This window comes from Euleptes europaea, chromosome 2, assembly GCF_029931775.1.
Source record: "Euleptes europaea isolate rEulEur1 chromosome 2, rEulEur1.hap1, whole genome shotgun sequence".
Lineage (NCBI taxonomy): Eukaryota > Metazoa > Chordata > Lepidosauria > Squamata > Sphaerodactylidae > Euleptes > Euleptes europaea.
Window position 1 is genome coordinate 28,590,246 of NC_079313.1, and position 20,494 is coordinate 28,610,739.

Genomic DNA, 20,494 nt, shown 5'->3' on the forward strand with positions numbered 1-20,494 from the left:
CATCAGATTGTATGTTTTGCGTTACTGAACATTACTGAGAGAGGAGGAGAGATATGAGTCCCATTGTGCTCTTTTCTTGTATAAAATAATAATTCAGGAGACACTGATGTACTTACTTGCAAGACCACTGTTAATGGACTGTTAATGGCGTTTCAGAAATAGCAGTGCATTATATAATCTGCCACACTTTGCAAAACACCTTTTGTATGTATGTGTTCTCAGTTTTACCCATCATTCAACATGGACAGCAGATATTGAGTACAATAGAAGATATACCTGTGACACTGTCCTGCAAAGCTAGTGGAGTTCCGAAGCCAACTATAGTTTGGTCAAAGGTAACTGTGACATCTTGCGCTATTTATACTGAAAGGTCAGTTGGACATGTTATTAAGCAAGTTCCAGAATTAAATAATTACATCTGGATAAATCGGTTTATTAACAAAACCTCATTACTACCACAAATCACTGAAGAAAAGAATTTTAACATTTTCTTTTTAATTCTGGAGTACAGTAGCATGAAAAAAAAACACAAAATAAATAGTACAAAATGAGAAACCTGGCCCTGAACTTTCAACCTCACTGATTTGAATTAGAATGTGTCCCCCACCAATTACTTTACAAAAATGTGTTGTTGATCGTGCCCTCTTCTGGATACACCTTGGGGCATCTGGCTCAGTTCTTTATTTGTTTAGGGAGTTTCTATGCTGCCTCTCCAGAGACCTGCTCATTACTGTGGGAAGACAGAATGCTGAGGTAGATGGGTCGTGGTCCTTGTAGCAATTTGTAGGTTGTTATTTCATCTGTGCAAGTTCATCATGTTAGTACTTTCATGTTCTTCACAGAAAGGAGAACTGATTCCTCCCAGCAATCCTAAATTTTCAGCAGGTTCTGATGGGAGTCTGTATGTAATTTCTCCTGGAGGAGAAGAGTCTGGTGAATATATCTGTACTGCAACTAATGCTGCTGGCTACGCGACGCGGAGAGTACAGTTGACGGTCTATGGTAAGGAAAATCTCCAGGGCATTTCCACACAAGGCTGCTAGCAAAAATCATAGTGTGGAAACATAACATGATATAGAAGTACCTCATTAAAGAGCTACATCTACCAGAACCACTCTCTTCAAGATCTGAATTGTGGGCGACTGATCAATGGTGTAATTCGCAAAGCCTATTGCTCACATAATGTGGGGGTGCAATTGTATACCAAGGTCACAATGTGGGATAACTGCATGGCTCAGTTTAAATTTAGCAAGACATTTTTTAACTGACAGCTAATATTCTTTCCTGATATTCCAGTCCATAATGAGATCCAGAGAGATCCAGTGGTTAATAGATTAATGAGCTTGGACCTGGGAGGCCAAAGTTCAAATACTTAGGAATTGGGCTCACTAGGGTGGACTTGGGAAAGATAGTAGCTGTTGGCCCCAGTTTCAGTGTTTGGCTTACAAGGATTTCTGGCAAAGTCTTGTGAATGTAGAATTCAGCAGATCCAGAATACAATGTATCTGAGCTAAAGCATTGTTGTACATACTCGTACACTTTGATGCACTAATTGTGCATATATAGAGCATTATGCGTGCATGCACACACATACACATGCAGCCATTCTGATATCATTTGTTTTATCTTAGTGAAACCCAGGATATCTAGGCCTGGAGATCAGCAAGGAGGTTCACTGGACAACCTGCTTGAGCTTTCAGTGATAGCAGGGGAAGATGTTACACTTCCCTGTGAGGTGAAGAGTTTGCCACCCCCTATAGTAACCTGGGCTAAGGAAACACAGCTTATCTCTCCTTTTTCTCCAAGGTAACAATCATTCCATTTTTAATTTTTTTTGGCCTTGTTTGTGTGAATTAAGTCTGCAAGCCATCTTCTCTCTATATCATAACAATTAATTGTCAGTGAGTTCTTTTCAATCATTCGAGGTTATTTCTAACAAAAATCCCCGTTGATAGGTTTTAAACTAACATGACCCAGTCTTTATATTGATGGCTATATTAATGTGATGAGAGCCAGCGTGGTGTAGTAGTTAAAGTGACAGACTGGGACCTGGGAAACCCAGGTTCATATCCCCACTTGTGCCAGGGAAGCTTACTGGGTGACCTCGGGCCAGTCACACACTCTTAGCCCTGACTCTGGCTGGTATTTGGATGGGAGACCTCCAAGGAAATGGAGGTAGGCAATGGCAAACCACCTCCAAACGTCTCTTGCCTTGAAAACCCTACGGGGTTGCCATAAGTCAGCTGTGACTTGACGGCAAGAAAGAAAAGTTTGTTATTGTGAAGAATTAATGAAGTATTCGAAAATGTAACTGAGGTGCAGGAGGCAGGATTATGAATGAACAGATTTGTTCATTTACTTCCTTAGCAGGGTTTAACATGTTTGACAGGATCTGCTGTTTGGATATTTTAGCAATGATGTAGCCTCACAGCTTTCTGCTGAAGCAAACCTGTTCTTTTTCAGAGAATTACTGTTCCAGGAGGGTTTAAATGCAAATTAAGCCAACACCCTTCAAATGCAAATGAAGCCAACTCCCCTTAAATAAATTTTCAACCCTGACTGACAATTGTTTTAGCTAACCAGTGTATGATAGCTCTAGGAGTTCTTCAAATTGGCCACGTCCCACTGTCACGCCAATCCAAGTATATCCTGTTTACTCAGGATTAAGACCACTTATCCTCAGGAACATTAATCAAATACCCATTCTGATCTGTTCTAGACATTTTCTCTCTAGAACAACCACTCTTCAAGTGACCCTCCATTTCCGCCCTTCCCCTCAGCCTTCTAACAGTCTCTCCCCCCACACCCCCGATTGGATAGCTCTATATATTGCTATAGCTCTGCACATTCAAAATTTGGTGACAGAGGATTAGTATGTGACTTGGAAAGCATCAGGATAGCCACCTCTCTGTCCCAACAGAGTTTACAGGGTGGGGACCATGGACCCACGCTGTGAATAGTTACACAGTCATACAAGATTTTCACGTTCTCTACAATTCCCGCATGTGCTGTGTTCACTTTGGATTGAGACCATGTCTGTTTATGTACTGCATACCTCTGGTGCTATTACCCCAGCCGAAAATAATCTGCAGGGAGGGGAGAGCTACTTGGCTTGTTGCAGAAGACTATATCATGCCATCTAGTCTTCCGCAATGTTCAGGGTTTCCTCAATCTTTGCAAGAGTTTGACTGTCATTTTGTTGCTCTGCCATCACTGATTTGTAATGTAGCTGTGCCCTTCCTATGATAAAGTTTTGTATGTCTGTTTGTTTGCTTATACCAGTGGTCGGCAAACCGCAGTTCGCGAGCTGCATGCGGCTCTTTGGGCCATTGAGTGCGGCTCTGAAAACCCAAATGTTTCTGAGGAGGAGGAAGAGGCGCCCCCCCCCAAAAAAGTCGACCATGAAACCTCTCCTCACCGCCCCATTTCGGGTTTATTCCCCCCCATGAGAGGGGCGGTGTGTGAGGTAAAGCGCCCTCCCCCCTCCCCCTCCTCCTCCTCCCTTTCCCTCCCCTCACAGCGCGGCCGGGTTTGCACGCGGCGCTCGAGGGGCTGGCGGCACCAAGGCGGGTGGCGGCAGCCAATCAGCGGGCGGGATTTTTCGTGCTGGTTTTGGCTGGCGGAGGAGGCCGAGGCGCTGAGGAGGGACGGCCGGGTGGACGGCAGGCCGGCCGGGGAGGGAAGGAAGGAGCCCAGGCAGCGGCGAAGAGGAGGAGGAGGTCAGGGCCCGGGGCGGGGGGGGGGGAAGCCATGTTTGATTCATGCACATTTTACCCATCCAGATTCTCAAAACTCTGCATGGGGGGTTATTGGCCATTTATGAATAGGAGGTTTTGCCTTGGATTTGCCACTCAGATGCATATTTTCCCCATTCAGATTCTCAAAACTCAACAATAAGCCCCCCTGCAGAGTTTTGAGAATGCAGATGGGGAAAATGTACAGTGTTTGTTAGTCATTGTCATGATTTAATTTTATGGATACCTTACTTACAATTTAATTTTTATCAATAAATAAGATCACTATTAAGTATGATATCAAGTTTTATTCAGTGTACCTATAATTTAATTAAGACTTAAAACTTTAATTAAAGTTTATTAAGTTAATAAACAGTGTACCTACCTATATAGTTTAAGTTTAAGAAATTTGGCTCTCAAAAGAAATCTCAGTCGTTATACTGTTGATATTTGGCTCTGTTGACTAATGAGTTTGCCGACCACTGGCTTATACACTTACCTGTGTATGTGATATTTTTCATTCCATAAAACTCAGACATTTATTAAACATACAGATACATGCAAACAGGCAAAACCAACAGCGGCCTGTATCTGAACATACTTGGTTGTGGCTCCTACTTGGTGGAATGGCCCTCCTGAAGAGGTCGGGAAGGCTAGTATCATTCTACAGAATGAATAATATAGAAGTTTTTTAAAAGATCATTTTATAAGGGATGTCTTTTATAAATTTTTATACATGTAAATGCCTGGAAGTTTTCTGGGTAGATTTTACTGTACTTCTATTTTTATTATATTTATAATATTTTTGTAATCCACCTTGAGTCTTTGCAAGAAAGGCGAACTATAAACGAAGTGAGTATATAAAGATATATTTTTGAAGTAGCCACTTAGTATGCTTTCCTGAAGCACTCCACAAATGTACTGGCTGATATTTACTTCCCAGGTTTTAAGTGGTTTGGATGTAATTACTGATAACATTTAATAGAACTTACAGATGCCACATTTCCTTTTTAAACAATGTGTAACACTGATGCCATGCTATGTACACTATTCTAGTGTGTGTTTACAAGAAAAAAATAAGTTTCAAACTTCCTTACAAAGCTTCACTCCTCAGAACGGGCTAGCTTTACACATCTAATGTGGCAACAACAACAAAAATTCCCAAGTCAGTTTGGGGTTCAATGTTTCAGAGTTAAAGTTTCTTTTTTTAGTTAACCCCCCTCCCAAAAAAATAACTAAACTCTTGGAGGTATGTTATAAAAACTCAACTGAGATGAGATGCAGCTTCTCTTACACTTGTACATAATTACCAGAACTGTTGTTTTCTCCCCCATGCTGCTGTATTTTATATTGGATTGGATTATGTAAAGAAGAGCACCCAGAAAACACAAGGGAGAGGCGGGGAGAGAGTGAAATGACCTCTGAAGGTTGGAAAAGACGTGCATAATGAAAACGAAGCCCCAAAGTAGTTGGGGGGGATGATTGCCACAGAAACCACCCATGCATAAAAGGCCTCCTTCTCCCTCCCTCCCCCAATGCCTTCTCTCTCTCTTTCTTCCTCTTGCTATGGAGAGAAAGCAATGGGGATGGCGGCGGCAGAAAACGTTAGGCTAGATCCTTCCTAATATGCACAGGGAAGTTTGCTTATTTTAAAATGAGGGGTGGCATTTCTATTTTGTGGCCTGAAGGGATACAGACCAGCAACAGATGCATTATATGCACCTGCTTGTTGTATCACTTGGCTTTTAGTTTAGTTTCATGGCTCACTTTAGTTTCTCAGCCCTTCCCAGCTCTCATTCCTGTCTTGGCTTTGTCTACCTGCTGTTTGTCTTGGCTTCGCTCTCTTGCCCCTTTGTCTGATCATCATGTTTCTCACCTGACTCAGATTATGTCTCAGACATGGTGTCAAAATATGCTGCGCACAGAAAGAGATCTGACCCTGTTTAGCCGTTCTTTGTAATCCGGTCTTTTCATGACAATAGCTAGTGGTACTGCTGACCAAACTGTCCTCCTTTGTTTAAATGGCTTGATTACAGTGGTTTTGATATTGGGAATCCTTTTTTAAAGCACCGTATTGAGTACATGCAAACCCTGAAATGCAATACTTAGACCTTAGATTTCACAGATCTTTCAAAACGTAGCATCTTCTGGATTTTGGACAGCATCTTGATTTTTAGCCCTGTTGGCATACACTGAGCATATCAGTTCCGCATAGAGAAATCGTGCACAAGTTGGGGTTGGGTGGGTTTTTTTGTTTTGTATGCTATTTAAACTGCTCAAAAAGCAGCAGTTTCATTGTTGCATATAATGGCAACCCACATGGGTCCAATATTGACATAACTGGGTTACTTGCAAACCATGGTTTACAGTGTCCTGGCCTCAGATGCCTCCCCCTCGTAAGAATCACCCTGTCTCTTCCATATTTTATTCTGGCTTTGTGTTGGTTTACATTGGTATCCATGCCAATGAGGATAAAATTTGAACATACTTTACTGAAGGTCAAAACTAATCAGGATTCCCTTTTAACTAAGTAAGTTGCGGAGAACCTTGGTTGGGGGTGCAGATGGCAAGAAATACAGCACCAGGGCTACTATCCAGTTACTTGTTCCACATGTTTGCTTTTGATGGTGCTGGCACTCAACAATGTCCTCTTTCCTTGATCTCTACACAGCATACTTTACATGGGAACATATCAGGGATGGGAGCAGGCCCTCCCTCAAAAAGACAGGATGATTTAAACCCTTCCAACTTTTTAGTAATTAGATCTGTGGGATGACATATTTCAGGGAACTCTTTCGTCATTCGGAATCTCTCACTTTATTAGCGAGCTGTAGAAAATGAAAGATTTGGACAGATTGCAGGCAACGTTAAATAAAAAAAAATCCAATCTGAATAAAAATAATCCTGAACAGATGCTGTTTAGCATGTGGTATTCATAACTAATGTCTGTGTAATGCTCATTCTCCTCATGGTAAATGTTTATATAGCCATATCTGTTTCCTATTTTTTCAGGCATACCTTCCTCCCCTCAGGGTCAATGAAGATCATCAAGACTCGGGTTACAGACAGAGGCATGTATACTTGTATAGCCACAAACATCGCTGGGAATGCAACTCAGTCAGTGAAACTAAACGTACATGGTAGGTAAGCTGTTTTAAGCTGCCGTAAGAGTGATTTCTGAATTGTCAGGGAATAACCTACAGAGAGGTACATTTCAGGTAGGGAAGATCAGACTCTCTATTCAGCAGATATCCAGTTGCCATACCAATATTTTGTCGCTGTTTGAAAAGCAGGTTGGCACAGTGGCCAAGAGCACTTCCTATCAGCTGCATCTAGTTTGATAACTCTTCTTGCTTAGATGCAGCCAATCTGGCCATGCTGATTCATGCTTCTCTGACCTTATGGTTGGACTACTGTAATGTACGCTATGTAGGGCTGTTCTTGAAGACAGCCCACAATCTCCACCTGGTCCAGAATATGGCAGCCTCATTATTGTCATGGGTTAGCTGATGGGAACATATGTTGCCCATTTTGAAACAGCTACATTTCTGATTTCAATTCAAGGTACTGGTTATGACCTTTAAAGCCATTGCCCTTCACAGACTGGGGCCCACATACGTGAAGGACTGTCTCCTCCCATATTTTTATTTATTTTCTTATGAAAACCTATTCCACCTTTCCTCGTGGTTCAAGGTGGCTTACAATAATAGTTTGTGTGTGCCAACTACAGTCTTCAGGCTGCCACCTATCGACTGTCATCTCACTTAGGGTGGCCATCCTGGCAACCATCAGAGCGTGGGCCTCTTCTGTCACAGCCCCCCACTCTGTGAAATGGGCTTCCTAAAGAGGTGAGGGGAGCCCCCTCATTGATGATCTTCTTAAGGCGCCCTCAAGGCTTGTTTTAATTATTTTTGTAAGCCTCCTTGAACTACGAAGAAAAGTGGGGTATAAATATTTAAATAAATAAATTCTCCAGTACCACCACTATCCTCCATTATACCAGCTGCCTCCTCAGGTTTTTCCCTCCAAAATGCTACAAAAGCTCCCTTCAGAACTTGACAACTTGTCCCACCATAATGGATCTTTTAACTGAGAAACCCACTGAGGAGCCTGGGATAAGCTTCCAAGGATCTCTAACGCTGCCTGAAAAGTGGTTTGAAATCCACTGATTCAGACGATTCCTGTAACAATTATAGTGGTGCTTATCTATGCAGGCTTTTCCTCTGTGGGACCAGCAATATTTGTTCCAGCCCTATGTTATCTTCTTGGCTGAACGTACTTTGGCGGCTGGAGACTTCAGAGGCGGAAGTCTAAGGCTGTCAGAGGATATGGAATGAACTTCCATCACAAAACAATTCAGATTGCTTCTTCATGCAGATAGAAAGTAACCAGAGTATGCTTGGGAGAATGAGGTGGAAAATAAAACACAAATATTTCCAGTCTAGACTTGTGCTAATCTGTGAAGGCACACTGAAAGTCTTACAAGCATTCGATTCCAGGGTATTTGCCTGTCTTAGAGAAATTATATTGCTTTGGGCTGTGAAAGGATATTTATTTATTTACATTGGTAGCCCAGCTGTCCGAGCAGCTCAGCCTAGATAGCTTTTAAAAATGGCCAGCTTTATTTCATTTTTTTAAACAGTTTTTTTATTATTTTTCATAATATTATAATCAAACATTTCAATTGATAAAAGTCATCAGCAAAGAATAAAAATATAATATTGTTGAAAGTACATTTTATCTTTAAGTAAAAATTAAAACTTCCCCTTCACCCCCTCCATCTTGTTATAAATTTATGTACCCTTTTGTATAAAGATTCTAATCCTAATATTATTTTATTCAAGTAAATGTAGTTTCTTGTTCACTATCAATTAGATTGTAATTACATACTATTTCAAATCATAGATTCCATTATTTCAAATTAACCATAATATAGTAATTATAACATTTAATTATTAGGCGTTATTTATAATAATAAAAAATGGATTAGATCAATGAATAACCTTTGAGCGTCCCCATTTGAAATTCATTTTCACAGTAAACCCTCCACGCCTCCCATTCACCCAGAAATTGTACATTGTCTTTTTGGTTTATCAATGCAGTGAGTTTTGCCATTTCCATCAGTTCTAACATCTTTTGTATCCAGTCTTTTTTGTCTGGGATTTCCATTGTCTTCCATTTAGCTGCATATATTAATCTTGCAGCAGTGATGGCATAAATCAAAAATGATCTTTGAATTAAAATAGAATCTGGTATCATGCTTAATAACATAATCTCAGGCAATGGCCAGCTTTATTTCAGACGTCAGTAGCAGGGCAGTATTTCAGTATGGAGGATGCCAGAAAGGTCAAAGCTCTGGCCCTGGTGTATGCTCACGGTTAAATTGAAAAGCAATCAAGTATTTTAAGAGCATTTGTGTGATTCTTTTCTATAGCTAATGATAATTAAAACAACATCTACAGAGAACCCCTCCCTTTAAAAACAAAACAAAATACGTTGTTCCTTTTGCACATATATATCCTGCATGCAACCATCTCAATTGTGAATAACGATGGGTTTTATTCTGTGGAGGATTTCTGCTGATGAAGGGGGGATGATTTCCACCAGTTCCCCCCCTCACTGAAGACCACCATCTTCCCCCTCAAGCTTTTCCTGGGAGTCCCCTGTTCCCAAAGAACAGCATTTCAAGGGCTTTTTGCCCAGCAGCAGAAACGGGGGCAAGAAAATCACATGGATTTTTTTGGCAGGTTCCAATCCAAGAGCTACTCATTGTGTAGAACCACTGATTTTCCCAGAGGTGCCCCTGAGGAATAATCACATGTGGTCAGGAAAGGGGGGAAGGAAGCATGCTCTAAATGGCACTCCATAATCAAAATATTCAACTAAAAAGTAGTTATTTGACATTTATTGGTATAATTTCAATTCACCAAATGGAACTTGAGGAAGAGGACTTTTTATATTGACTTAGCTTTATCCTCCTTTAATCCCTGTTTTAGCCAGGATCGAATGCACATTAGGTGAAACGCATGCATTTGATCCTGGCTGAATCCTGGCTGAAACAGGGATTAAAGGAGGATAAAGCGACCGTGCTTTTTCACCCAATGTGTAGGCCAAGAATGTGGTGGTTCCTCAGCAAAAAATAAAAAAAATAAAAAAGGCATTTGTAGAGTGACAACTTATTGCATGCCTTAGCCTTTGGAACTTGGTGTACATATGGTATTGCTCTAGGGTTTCCAGCTCCGGGTTGGGAAATACCAGGAGATTTCCCCTGCTCTGATGACCAGATAGAAGACCTACCACATATCCTCTTTCATTGTTCCCTGTATACTACAATATGACCTAGTTTGATTCAGTGCGTCCCACAGGTGCTGGTTTCAGAAGAAGCGCGAGTAAGATTCTTGTTGGCGGGTGTAAATTGTGACGCAGAGAGAGTAGCCTCCTTTTTCACCCTAGCATTAAAACTAAGGAAAGGTTTTTAACAGGCCTGATATAGGCAAACTATGGCATGATATGGTCTGTAATATGCTGCTAAATGATTATAACTGGGAGGAAAGCTTTAGTTGTTTTATTGGATGTGTGGCAGCAGACGTTACTGAGATTTTGGATTAACATAGGCTGTAAATTGAATTTTTGAGGAGTAGCTGGGTTGTTAAGGTCTGTGACCACAACATGAATAAAACTTGACTTGACCTGGAGATTTTTGGGGCAGAGCCTGAGGAGGGCTGGGTTTTTGGGGGGAGGGACTTCAATGCCATACAGTCCAATTGCCAAAGCAGCCATTTTCTCCAGGGGTACTGATCTCTATCAGCTGGAGATCAGTTGTAATAGCGGAAGATCTCCAGCTACTACCTGGAGGCTGGCAACCCTATATTGCTCAGAGGGTTATCTAAACTGAGAATGTATGGTGCAGGAGGTGAAGCGTTGGACTGGGATCTGGGAGACCTGGGCTCAATTGCCTACTCTGTCATAAAGATGATTGGAGGAAACATAGGGTAAAATGTACCAGACAGATTTTAGAGATCACATTGAGAATATGGCAGTCTTTATGGAAAGCAGGCCCTGACCTGGATAACCCCAGGCTAGCCTGATCTTGTCAGATCTCAGAAGCTAAGCAAGGTTAGCCTTGGCTAGTATTTGGATGGGATGTCTCCAAGGAGTATCAGGGTCCCTTCAGAGAGGCAGACAATGGCAAACCACCTCTGAATGTCTCCTACCTTGAAAACCCTACAGGGTCATCATAAGTTAACTGTGGCTTGACAGCAAAAAAAAAAAAAAAAGCAGAGGTAAAACACATTGTGTTGGTTATATCTGCTGAAAACATCATACATTAAAACTAATTAATTTGCTTTGCCTAGTTCCTCCAAAGATACAACATGGCCCTCGAGTGATGAAAGCAAAAGTGGGTTACAGAATTGATGTCCCATGCAGCGCCGAAGGGATCCCACCTCCAACAATCACTTGGCTTAAAGATCATAATCCACTTTTGATAGACAGTGGGCAGTATAGCGTTTCCACGGATGGGATGCTTAGCATCAGCAAAGTCCTGCTTTCAGACTCTGGAACCTACAAGTGCATGGCGAACAACATTGCTGGTCAGGATGAAGTTGAGATAATTGTCCACGTTCAAGGTAACTATAACATTGCAATAAGAACTGCTAGCAAATTGCATGATATCCCTTACTTAGTATTAGTGTGGTGTTTTCACTTGCCATGAAAAGCTGTTGAGTCATTTTGATTTTTTTTTACATAAAAAAAAGATATGGCAAGATCTTATGTTTGCTTGCTGTTCAGAAAAAAAAACCCCTTGAATCCATTAATTGTTACTGAGCAATCATTGCTAACATGAATAACTAGATAACATAGCAGAGCAATCAAGAATCTGACGCGACAACTGAGTTTTAAATAACAACCAAGTTTTCATTGCCAGAATGGGGAACTGTTGGGCAGATGAATGGAGAGAAGTCTAGTAAGAAGAATATCTATCCTTCTAAAACAAGCAGAGAAGTAAGGAGTTAAAGGACTCTTCCATGTCTGGCTAGTCTAGTGTTGTATCAAAAAGATGACTTGATCCAGGAGATGGCAGTGTTGTTTCTGTACCATATTACCTGATACTTCTAGTTTCAGGTACAAAAACAGGTTTGTGGGTCAATTAATGTTACATGCAGAGAGTGTGTTTGCCACATGTACAGTTTTCAGTGCTGTGAAGTACAAAGGAGATGCAAGTTGCTTCAAAGCCAGTGTGGTGTAGTGGTTAAGAGAGGCGGACTCTAATCTGGAGAACCGAGTTTGATTCCCCGTTCCTCCACATGAAGCCTGCTGGGTGACCTTGGGCCAGTCACAGTTCTTCCAGAACTAGGGCTGTCAAAAAAAAAAAAATTCGGTACAGTTCGGATTCGGCCGAATTTGGCCCTTGTGGGTTCGGTACGTGCCGAAGTCCGAACTCCCCCACTTCGGATCCGTTCAATTCGGCGGGAATTCAAAGTTCGGGAAAAAATTCGGCCGAATAAAGCCATTAAAAACACAATCGCGCCTTTCCGCGGCTCTGGGGGGGCATTTTTGGGGTTAGAGGTCCCAAACTTTTGGCAGAGCTTCAAAGGACGTTTATTGAAAGACTCCCCAAGTTTTGTAAAGATTGGGTCAGGGGGGGCTGAGATATGGGCCCTGAAAGGGGTCCCCCCCACCCTTAATGTGCATCTCTCAGCAGAGCTTGCCGCCCACGCACAAAGCTCCCAGCCCCGACAACAGCTGAGAAATTAGCAAAACAACTGCAAACACAACCTTGTTAAACAACACCTTTGCAACACACAAGTGAAACCTCCCCCCTCAAACCAGGGAGCGAGAGACTCGAGGGGGAACACACACCCCAGGCAGAACCGACGAAAGCCCCCTTTGGCTTCCCCCCCACCCACAGAAACTGCTCCCTCCCCCCACACACACAGACTCTGCTTCCCCCCCCCACACACACAAACACATACACAGGAGAAAAATTATAGATTAAAGCCCCCAAAGGGGTCTTACTGTGGCTGTCTTCTGTTCCATCAAGAGGGGCTGAAGAGAGGACTTGTAATCCAAGATGATTCCAATTAGGCACGGAATGTTTTGCTCTGGAGAAGATGCACAGGATCGGCTGATCCATTCATCCCAATAGGGAAAAGGGGAAAGGGGAAAGCCCATATCTCGGGACCCCCTGACCCAATGTTCACAAAACTTTGGGGGTATCTTAAGAACACTGGTCTGAAACTCCGCTCAAAGTTTGGGATCTGCACCCCCAAAAATGCGCCCCCTGAAGCCATGGAAAGAGAAAAGGGGGGGAGGCGATATTTCTGCCCCCACTGAACCCATCTTTACAAAACTTGGGTAGTATCTTAAGAATAATTGACTGAAGCTATGCTAAAAGTTTGGGGGCTATATCCCCAAAAAAGCGCCCCCTGCAGCCACATAAATGGGAAAAGGGGGGGAGGGAAAAGGGGGAGAGCCCATATCTCGAGACCCCCTGACCCAATGTTTACAAAACTTGGGGGGTATCTTAAGAACACTGGTCTGAAACTCCGCTCAAAGTTTGGGATCTGTACCCCCAAAAATGCGCCCCCTGCAGCCATGGAAAGAAAAAGGGGGGGGAGCCCATATCTCGGGACCCCCTGACCCAATGTTTACAAAACTTGGGGGGTTTCTTAAGAACACTGGTCTGAAACTCTGCTCAAAGTTTGGGATCTGCACCCCCAAAAATGCGCCCCCTGCAGCCATGGAAAGAAAAAGGGGGGGAGCCCATATCTCGGGACCCCCTGACCCAATGTTTACAAAACTTGGGGGGTACCTTAAGAAGCTTCATCTGAAGCTCCAGTGAAAGTTTTGTGACTGTACCCCAAAAAATACACCCCCTGCAGCCACAGAAAGGAGCGAATGTGCACAAGCACCCCCCCACACACACGAGGATTTCGCTCTCTCTCTCCCTGGCCAGGCCGCACATCAGCTGATTTCTCCAGTACTCAATCCTGACTGATTGGCCAGAAGAAGACCCAGCTTGCCCACCGATTGGCCGGGGGAGGAGAATGCTGCTTACTGACGGTTATGCTGCTTACTGATGGCCGAATTTGCCGAATTTATTCGCGAACTCCCGAACTCGCTGAATTCGGCCCCCCCCGGTTGCCCGTCAGTTTTGAGTTCGGTTCCTCCCGAACTAAAAACCACCAAATCAGGGGAAATTCGGCTGATTTTCAGTTCGGGCCGAACCGAATTGACAGCCCTATCCAGAACTCTCTCAGCCCCACCTACCTCACAAGGTGCCTGTTGTGGGGAGAGGAAGGGATAATGATTGGAAGCCACTTTGAGACTCCTTAAGGAAGAGAAAAGCGGGGTATAAAAAACAACCTCCTCCTCCTCCTCCTCCTCCTCCTCCTCCTCCTCCTCCTCCTCCTCCTCCTCCTCCTCCTCTTCTTCTTCTTCTTCTTCTTCTTCTTCTTCTTCTTCTTCTTCTTCTTCTTCTTCTTCTTCTTCTTCTTCTTGGAAGAAACATGCCAGAGAGCGATGACTGACCCAGAAGGATGTGAAACATGCCCACTATGTGCACAGAGAATATAGGATTTTCTTAGAGTCCCTTTGATGACGAATTCTGGCACACTATAACCACCCTGCAAAGTTTTTAAGCAGCACAAACAAACATGCAAGTCCAGAGCAGGCAAACACTCTCATGTTTCAAAACTTTATTTTGTTTTGTTTCAGCCAGCTGGGTGACCTTGGGCTAGTCACGGTTCTCTCTGAACTCTCTCACCCCACCTATCTCACAAGGTGTCTGTTCTGGAAAGAGGAAGGGAAGGAGATTGTAAGCCAGTTTGATTCTCCTTAAAAGATAGAAAAAGGCCTTTTATAAATGGATGTTTCCCTTGCGGTCACCCCTCCAACGAATTTGGTTCTTTGTTTTGATTATGCATGCCGTTTCCAGCTGTCAGAGGTCACCTCGCTCTCCCCTGCCTTTCCCTGTGTTTTGTCTGTGTTTTCAAATTCAAGATAAAACTGATCTCTGAAAATGTGGGCAAAACGTGGGGAAATGCAGGGGGAGAGTGAAGCGACCTCTGACGGTCGGAAACGGCACGCATAATGAAAACAAAGACCCGAAATCATCAGAGGGGTAACCGCGAGGGAAACAGCCAAGCATAATGGCCAAAGTTGGCATATAAAAAATCCCAACTCCTCTTCGTCATCTTCTTCATGGTCAATTAAACATTTCTGAATTTTAAATAGGATGTTGGGAAATGTGTCAAAGTATGCAAATTTATGTTTCTGTTCTTCTTAGAAAACAATGTTTCTGTTCTTCATTATTTTTGCTTTAGAACTTCCAACAGTAGCTGAACTTGATCCACCATACAACACTCCATTTCAGGAACGAGTAGCAAATCAACGTATTGCCTTTCCATGTCCAGCCAAAGGTGAGTAATGGCATATTATTTGGTGTTGTTCATTTTGACCTTTTTGATAGCATCACATTGATGCCATTCTCTTCATGATTTGAATGAAAAAAAATATCTGAGAAAAAAACTTTAAATGTAAAAAACATAGAGTGCACTACGATGCAGAGTGAGGCTGGGCCAAGCTGACAATGATTGCATTGTTAGGCTTGAATCCTGTAAAATTTACCAAAGGTGGTAGGATTTCCACCCTTGGAACACAATTTTCTCACACACTCCTCTCCCACTACAGCACAGAATGCCCCCCTGGGGGACAGGGGACTCCCAGGAACAGCAAGAAGGGAAGTTAGAGGGCTGCTGTGGAAGCAGGGAATAAGCCTCCCCTTGCCGTGCAGATCTGTTTGAGGGGATCCAACCCTACCGCTTATATTTTTGTAGTTTGGTCTCTGTTTTTTTGACATTAATTTTGATACATAATCACTTTGGATAGTGGGAGTGTATGACAGAGATCCAGAGTCACATAGAATTTGGGAAAGGGCTTCAGTATTGTTTCTGTGAGCGATATTTTGCCTGTGGCCTTTTCAAAAAGTTGCTCCTTTTAGAGGGTAGAGAATAAGGGGTGGCCACCTCTTTAAATACCATGTCTGTCATAGGGACATACAGATATTTTCCTCCTGTGGACATATGAAAAATGTAGGATTTACAGTATCTTTTCTTCCCTTTGAAGAATATAATCTAGCTCAAAATGGCATAACCTCAATCTTCTAGACCTATCTGAGGGTGTACGTCTATCAACCACCTTGAAGAATGTTGGGGGGAAAGCAGAATGAGTTTGCATTGGAATGGTTCATTGACTTTGAGTAAGGTTGCCAGCTTTGGGATGGGAAATACCTGGAGATTTTGGGGGTTTGGGGAGGTTGGGGAGGTAATTCAATAGGGTATAATGCCATACAGTCCACCATCCAAAGTAGCCATTTTATCCAGGTGAACTAATCTCTGTTTCCTGGAGATCAGTTGTAATAGTGGGAGATCTCCAGCCACCCCCTGAAGGTTAAGAAAACCTCTGCTGGCAATAGAATACAGCTGAACCTAATTAACAGCACGTGGGCTCAGAATCGAAATACAATAATCACAATGCAAAAAAGTAATAGTTGCAAAAACCATTAATACATGACAACCAACTGCCAATAGAAAAACAATTATATTAAACAGGCATTCAAGGCATGCCAATTTTAAATGAGGAAACAAATGTATAAGGAGGCATAAGTTCTGCCTGCTACAGGAAAATAAAAACAAGTGGGGAAATGAACAAATAGTCCAAAGGCATTCAGCACATGCCACTATACATAGACCCCATAAGCTACACAGTGCCAAAAGACCCCACAAAAGCGGAAAAGTATCAGCAATCAGCAAAAGTATCAGCAATCATGTAAATGGAGTCTTTTGCCACAAAGAGTCTACAACCAGGCCAGCCGGCGTGACTGCAGGCAAACAACCTGGCAAGAGGTCATTGGACCAAAAAAGAGAACGCAGGTGGATCCGAGCGTTGCGTTTCGCTTTTCAGCTCCTTCAGCTCGTAGTCCAGTAATTTGCTCGCTGCGGAGTGCGTGCCTTTAAGGAATTTCTAATAGTAGAACAAAAGAGAAACAACAGAAATACAATAGTATAGTGGCAAACAATAAACAAACCACCATTTAACCAGGTTGAAGAAGACCTAGTATTCCATGCTTACCACAAAAACTCTTATTTAATTCCTAGACCTTTTTGGCATCTTACTCCGCCCTTGCAGGCTGGATTCTCAATGAGCAGGGTGAACTGTGTGGGAGAGTGGCTAATCAAATAACAGTGGAAATGATTGACAGTAGTTGCATAATCCTCCTCAGTGTGGATGCTCTTAAAGCTATAGGCACCTCCCTTGATATACAATAACATTATAGAAAACAAGAGAGATCAAATTCAATATTGAGACCCCCTGGAGAGAGGATTTTAAAGAGGAAGATGAAGCGCATTTCTTGCTGCTGTAGGATTTTTCTGATGTCTTGTGTGTGGAAGGGGCGGGGGCAAAACTGCCTAGTACAAAAAAGAAAAGGTCCCGATCCATGTGTCCCTTCTGGAGGAAATGGGAAACCAAAGGGGCATCGTTTCTCTTTTGTTGTACTATTATAAATTCCTTAAAGGCACACACTCCGCAGTGAGCAAATTACTGGACTATGAGCTGAAGAAGCTGAAAAGCGAAACGCAACGCTCGGATCCACCTGCGTTCTCTTTTTTGGTCCAATGACCTCTTGCCAGGTTGTTCGCCTGCAGTCACGCCGGCTGGCCTGGTTGTAGACTCCTCGTGGCAAAAGACTCTATGTACATGATTGCTGATACTGTTCCGCTTTTGCAGGGTCTTTAGTTTCTTTTGGTACTGTGTAGCTTATGGGGTCTATGTATAGCGGCATATGCTGAATGCCTTTGTACTATTTGCTCATTTCCCCACTTGTTTTTGTTTTCCTGTAGCAGGCAGAACTTATGCCTCCTTATACATTTGTTTCCTCATTTAAAATTGGCATCCTTTGAATGCCTGTTTAATATAATTGTTTTTCTATTGGCAGTTGGTCATCATGTATTAATGGTTTTTGCAACTGTTACTTTTTTGCATTGTGATTATTGTATTTAGATTCTGAGCCCACGTGCTGTTAATTAGGTTCACCCCCTGAAGGTTGGCAACCCTATCTGTGAGGCTTAGTTCTCACTGAAATGATCCACCTGAGTCTGGGCTATGCCAATGTAGAGGGCAAGTGTGGGCTCACATGATTGAATGCTCCTCCATACAAAGCATTCCTGCCAAATAGAATTAGGTGTTCTTTTATGGGTGGTAGTGGAGATTGGATTTCTGGAGCTGTTGATGTGGAGCTTGGGGAACCAACCTGTCTCTAGGAATGAGCAGGTTTGTCAGGCAAACTTAACAGAACCTCAGTCATTCTAAAATGCACAAGTACTGATATTCTGAAAGCTCAGAGGAGTACAGTTTCTTCAAAACGCCTTTGCCACTGGGTCTTCCATCCATAGAATAATGCGGAGTTGAAGTATGTTGAAGGCTTCTGATGAACTCCTTCAATGCTACCTTTCCTTCTTGAAGTTGCAAGGCAGGAGTCATGTACAGTGTCTGTCCTTCTCTATAGGTACCCCCAAACCTGTTATAAAATGGTTTCATAACAACAGGGAGCTGACGAGCAATGAACCTGGCATTTCACTCTTGGAAGATGGAAGGCTACTGGTTATTGATTCGGTCACACCGTATAACAATGGAGAGTATGTCTGCGTCGCAGTCAACGAAGTTGGAAGCACAAAAAAGAATTATAATTTGAAAGTTTATGGTAAATAAACATCTGACATTCATTAATGAGTACAAAAAAGCATAGTGTATATTATGGATACCTTTTAAGATTTTCTGCAATTAAAAAAACCCAAATCTTTATTTATTAATGGCTGCCTGGAGTTTAGCTGTTGGCAGAATAAATGTTAGAAACCAAAAAGGTCCTTCACTCAGTGGTGAGGGAGTAAGGTCTTGACGGATGGAATATGTTTTTAAAACCCAAGGCAGATATCACACTTAAGTGATAATTGCATGTGCTTGCATATTTGCATACATATTTGGTGTGTTTCTTTGCAGTGCCTCCTGAAATCAGGGATCAGGATCAGGTGACAAATGCATCTGTGACAATTAACCAACCACTAAGTCTGCTCTGTGAGCTGTCTGGCACTCCTTTCCCCATCATCACATGGTACAAAGATGATGTCCAGGTATGGAAACAAGTGGTCAGTTATTTTGTTGAATTCAGAAAGTTTCAGAGGAGGAATTCTGATTTCCCCCCTCCCCTGCTTCTGTCTGTTGAGTATCTGATGATACTGTCTCATTCAGATATAGGTATTGCAAAAGGTCCTGTGTTCTATTCATTGGCCATTGATGCATGGCTGTTTCCTCGCTGTCACCCTGCAGACTACTTTGGGGCTTTGCTTTGATTATGCTGGCATGTTCTGACCGCCAGAGGTCACCTCGCTCTCCTAGTGGTTTCCGCATGTTTTCCCTGCATTTTCTAAACCCGAATCCAGAAAATGTGGACAAAATGTGTGGAAGCACAACCTCTGATGGTCAGAAAATGCAAGCGTAATCAAAGGAAAGCCCTAAAGTACTTGGCGTGACCGCGAGGAAACAGCCATGCATAAATGTCCATTAAGTTGTGGGCGGTCCATGCAAGCCCCTGGTAAGGAGTTTGACCTCCAGATTGCAATCCTGTGGGCAAAATGTGTTTTATTTTCATTTTTTAAAAGCGTATCTAGCAATTATATGTACTTTATAATTAATAAAGCATTTGATGAAGCGTTTAACCAGTGAAATTTTTTGTGTTTTAATAATGTGATTCTATTATGTTTTTGATGCATCAATGTAAGCCCATATTGGAAAAATGGTTTATAAATATTTAACTAAATAAATGATGATGGTGATTATAATACTTTTGTACCCTGCCTAGTGAAACCAAACCCTGGTCAAAGTCAGAGTGGTGTCTTTTCTTTCCCCCCAAAACTTTGACAATAATATTCTTCATAATTTATAAACAGTCACAATAGTGTTCAGTAATGTATGTATTTTGGGGGGACTTAAGGCTGGTAAGGGCCATTTGTATTTTTATAAGAGACAGTGTTAGGTTGCAGTATGGTATCTTGATCATAGCTTTTTTTTTATGTTCTGTGTTGATGTTTTCAAATTCTGGATGTATTGGTGCAACATGCTGCTAGTGTTGCTGAATACCTTTTTGGGGAAAACACATTTGATTTAATGAGTTTTTTGTTTCAACGTTTATGTTGAATAAATGTTTGGTTTGGAAAGGCTGACATTGATTATGGTGAGATTGTGATCTGTTTTGAGATGACTTACAGTTTGCAACCTGTTGGTTATTTTCTCATATTCAGTTGAATATAAGAATATATTCATTTTTCTTATATTCCTATTTGGACTCTTCCTCCGCTTCTGTTTCTTTTTCTACTTTGGGTTGGCTGTCTGTGATTCCCCTCCCCCTTTTTGTTTCTAATTATTTCCTTACCTATTCAACTATTGGCCCTAACTTAGATGGCTCAGCCTACCTCGATCTCATCAAATCTTGGAACATAGGCAGGGTCAGCCCTGGTTAGTACTTAAATGGGAGACCACCAAAAAGTCCAGAGTTGCGGCACAGAGGCAGGCAATGGGAAACCACCTTTGAATGTCTCTTGCCTTGAAAACCTTACAGGGTCGCCATAAGTTGGTTGCGACTTGACCACTTTCCACCACCACCATTCAGCTATTGAGTTAGTTGACATATTAGACTACTTTCA

The 20,494-nt window shown here is 42.3% G+C and overlaps 1 protein-coding gene across 1 annotated transcript in view; it reads left to right on the forward strand.

Moving 5' to 3' along the window:
• Positions 1 to 20,494, forward strand: part of HMCN1 (hemicentin 1) — a 291,307-nt gene that overhangs the window by 97,433 nt on the left and 173,380 nt on the right. Inside the window, exons 20-27 of the mRNA XM_056867441.1 lie at positions 223 to 335; positions 843 to 1,002; positions 1,632 to 1,806; positions 6,747 to 6,874; positions 11,090 to 11,362; positions 15,062 to 15,157; positions 18,304 to 18,498; positions 18,795 to 18,925. Of these exons, the coding sequence (XP_056723419.1) occupies positions 223 to 335; positions 843 to 1,002; positions 1,632 to 1,806; positions 6,747 to 6,874; positions 11,090 to 11,362; positions 15,062 to 15,157; positions 18,304 to 18,498; positions 18,795 to 18,925 (1,271 nt within the window). The remainder of the gene's footprint in view (positions 1 to 222; positions 336 to 842; positions 1,003 to 1,631; positions 1,807 to 6,746; positions 6,875 to 11,089; positions 11,363 to 15,061; positions 15,158 to 18,303; positions 18,499 to 18,794; positions 18,926 to 20,494) is intronic.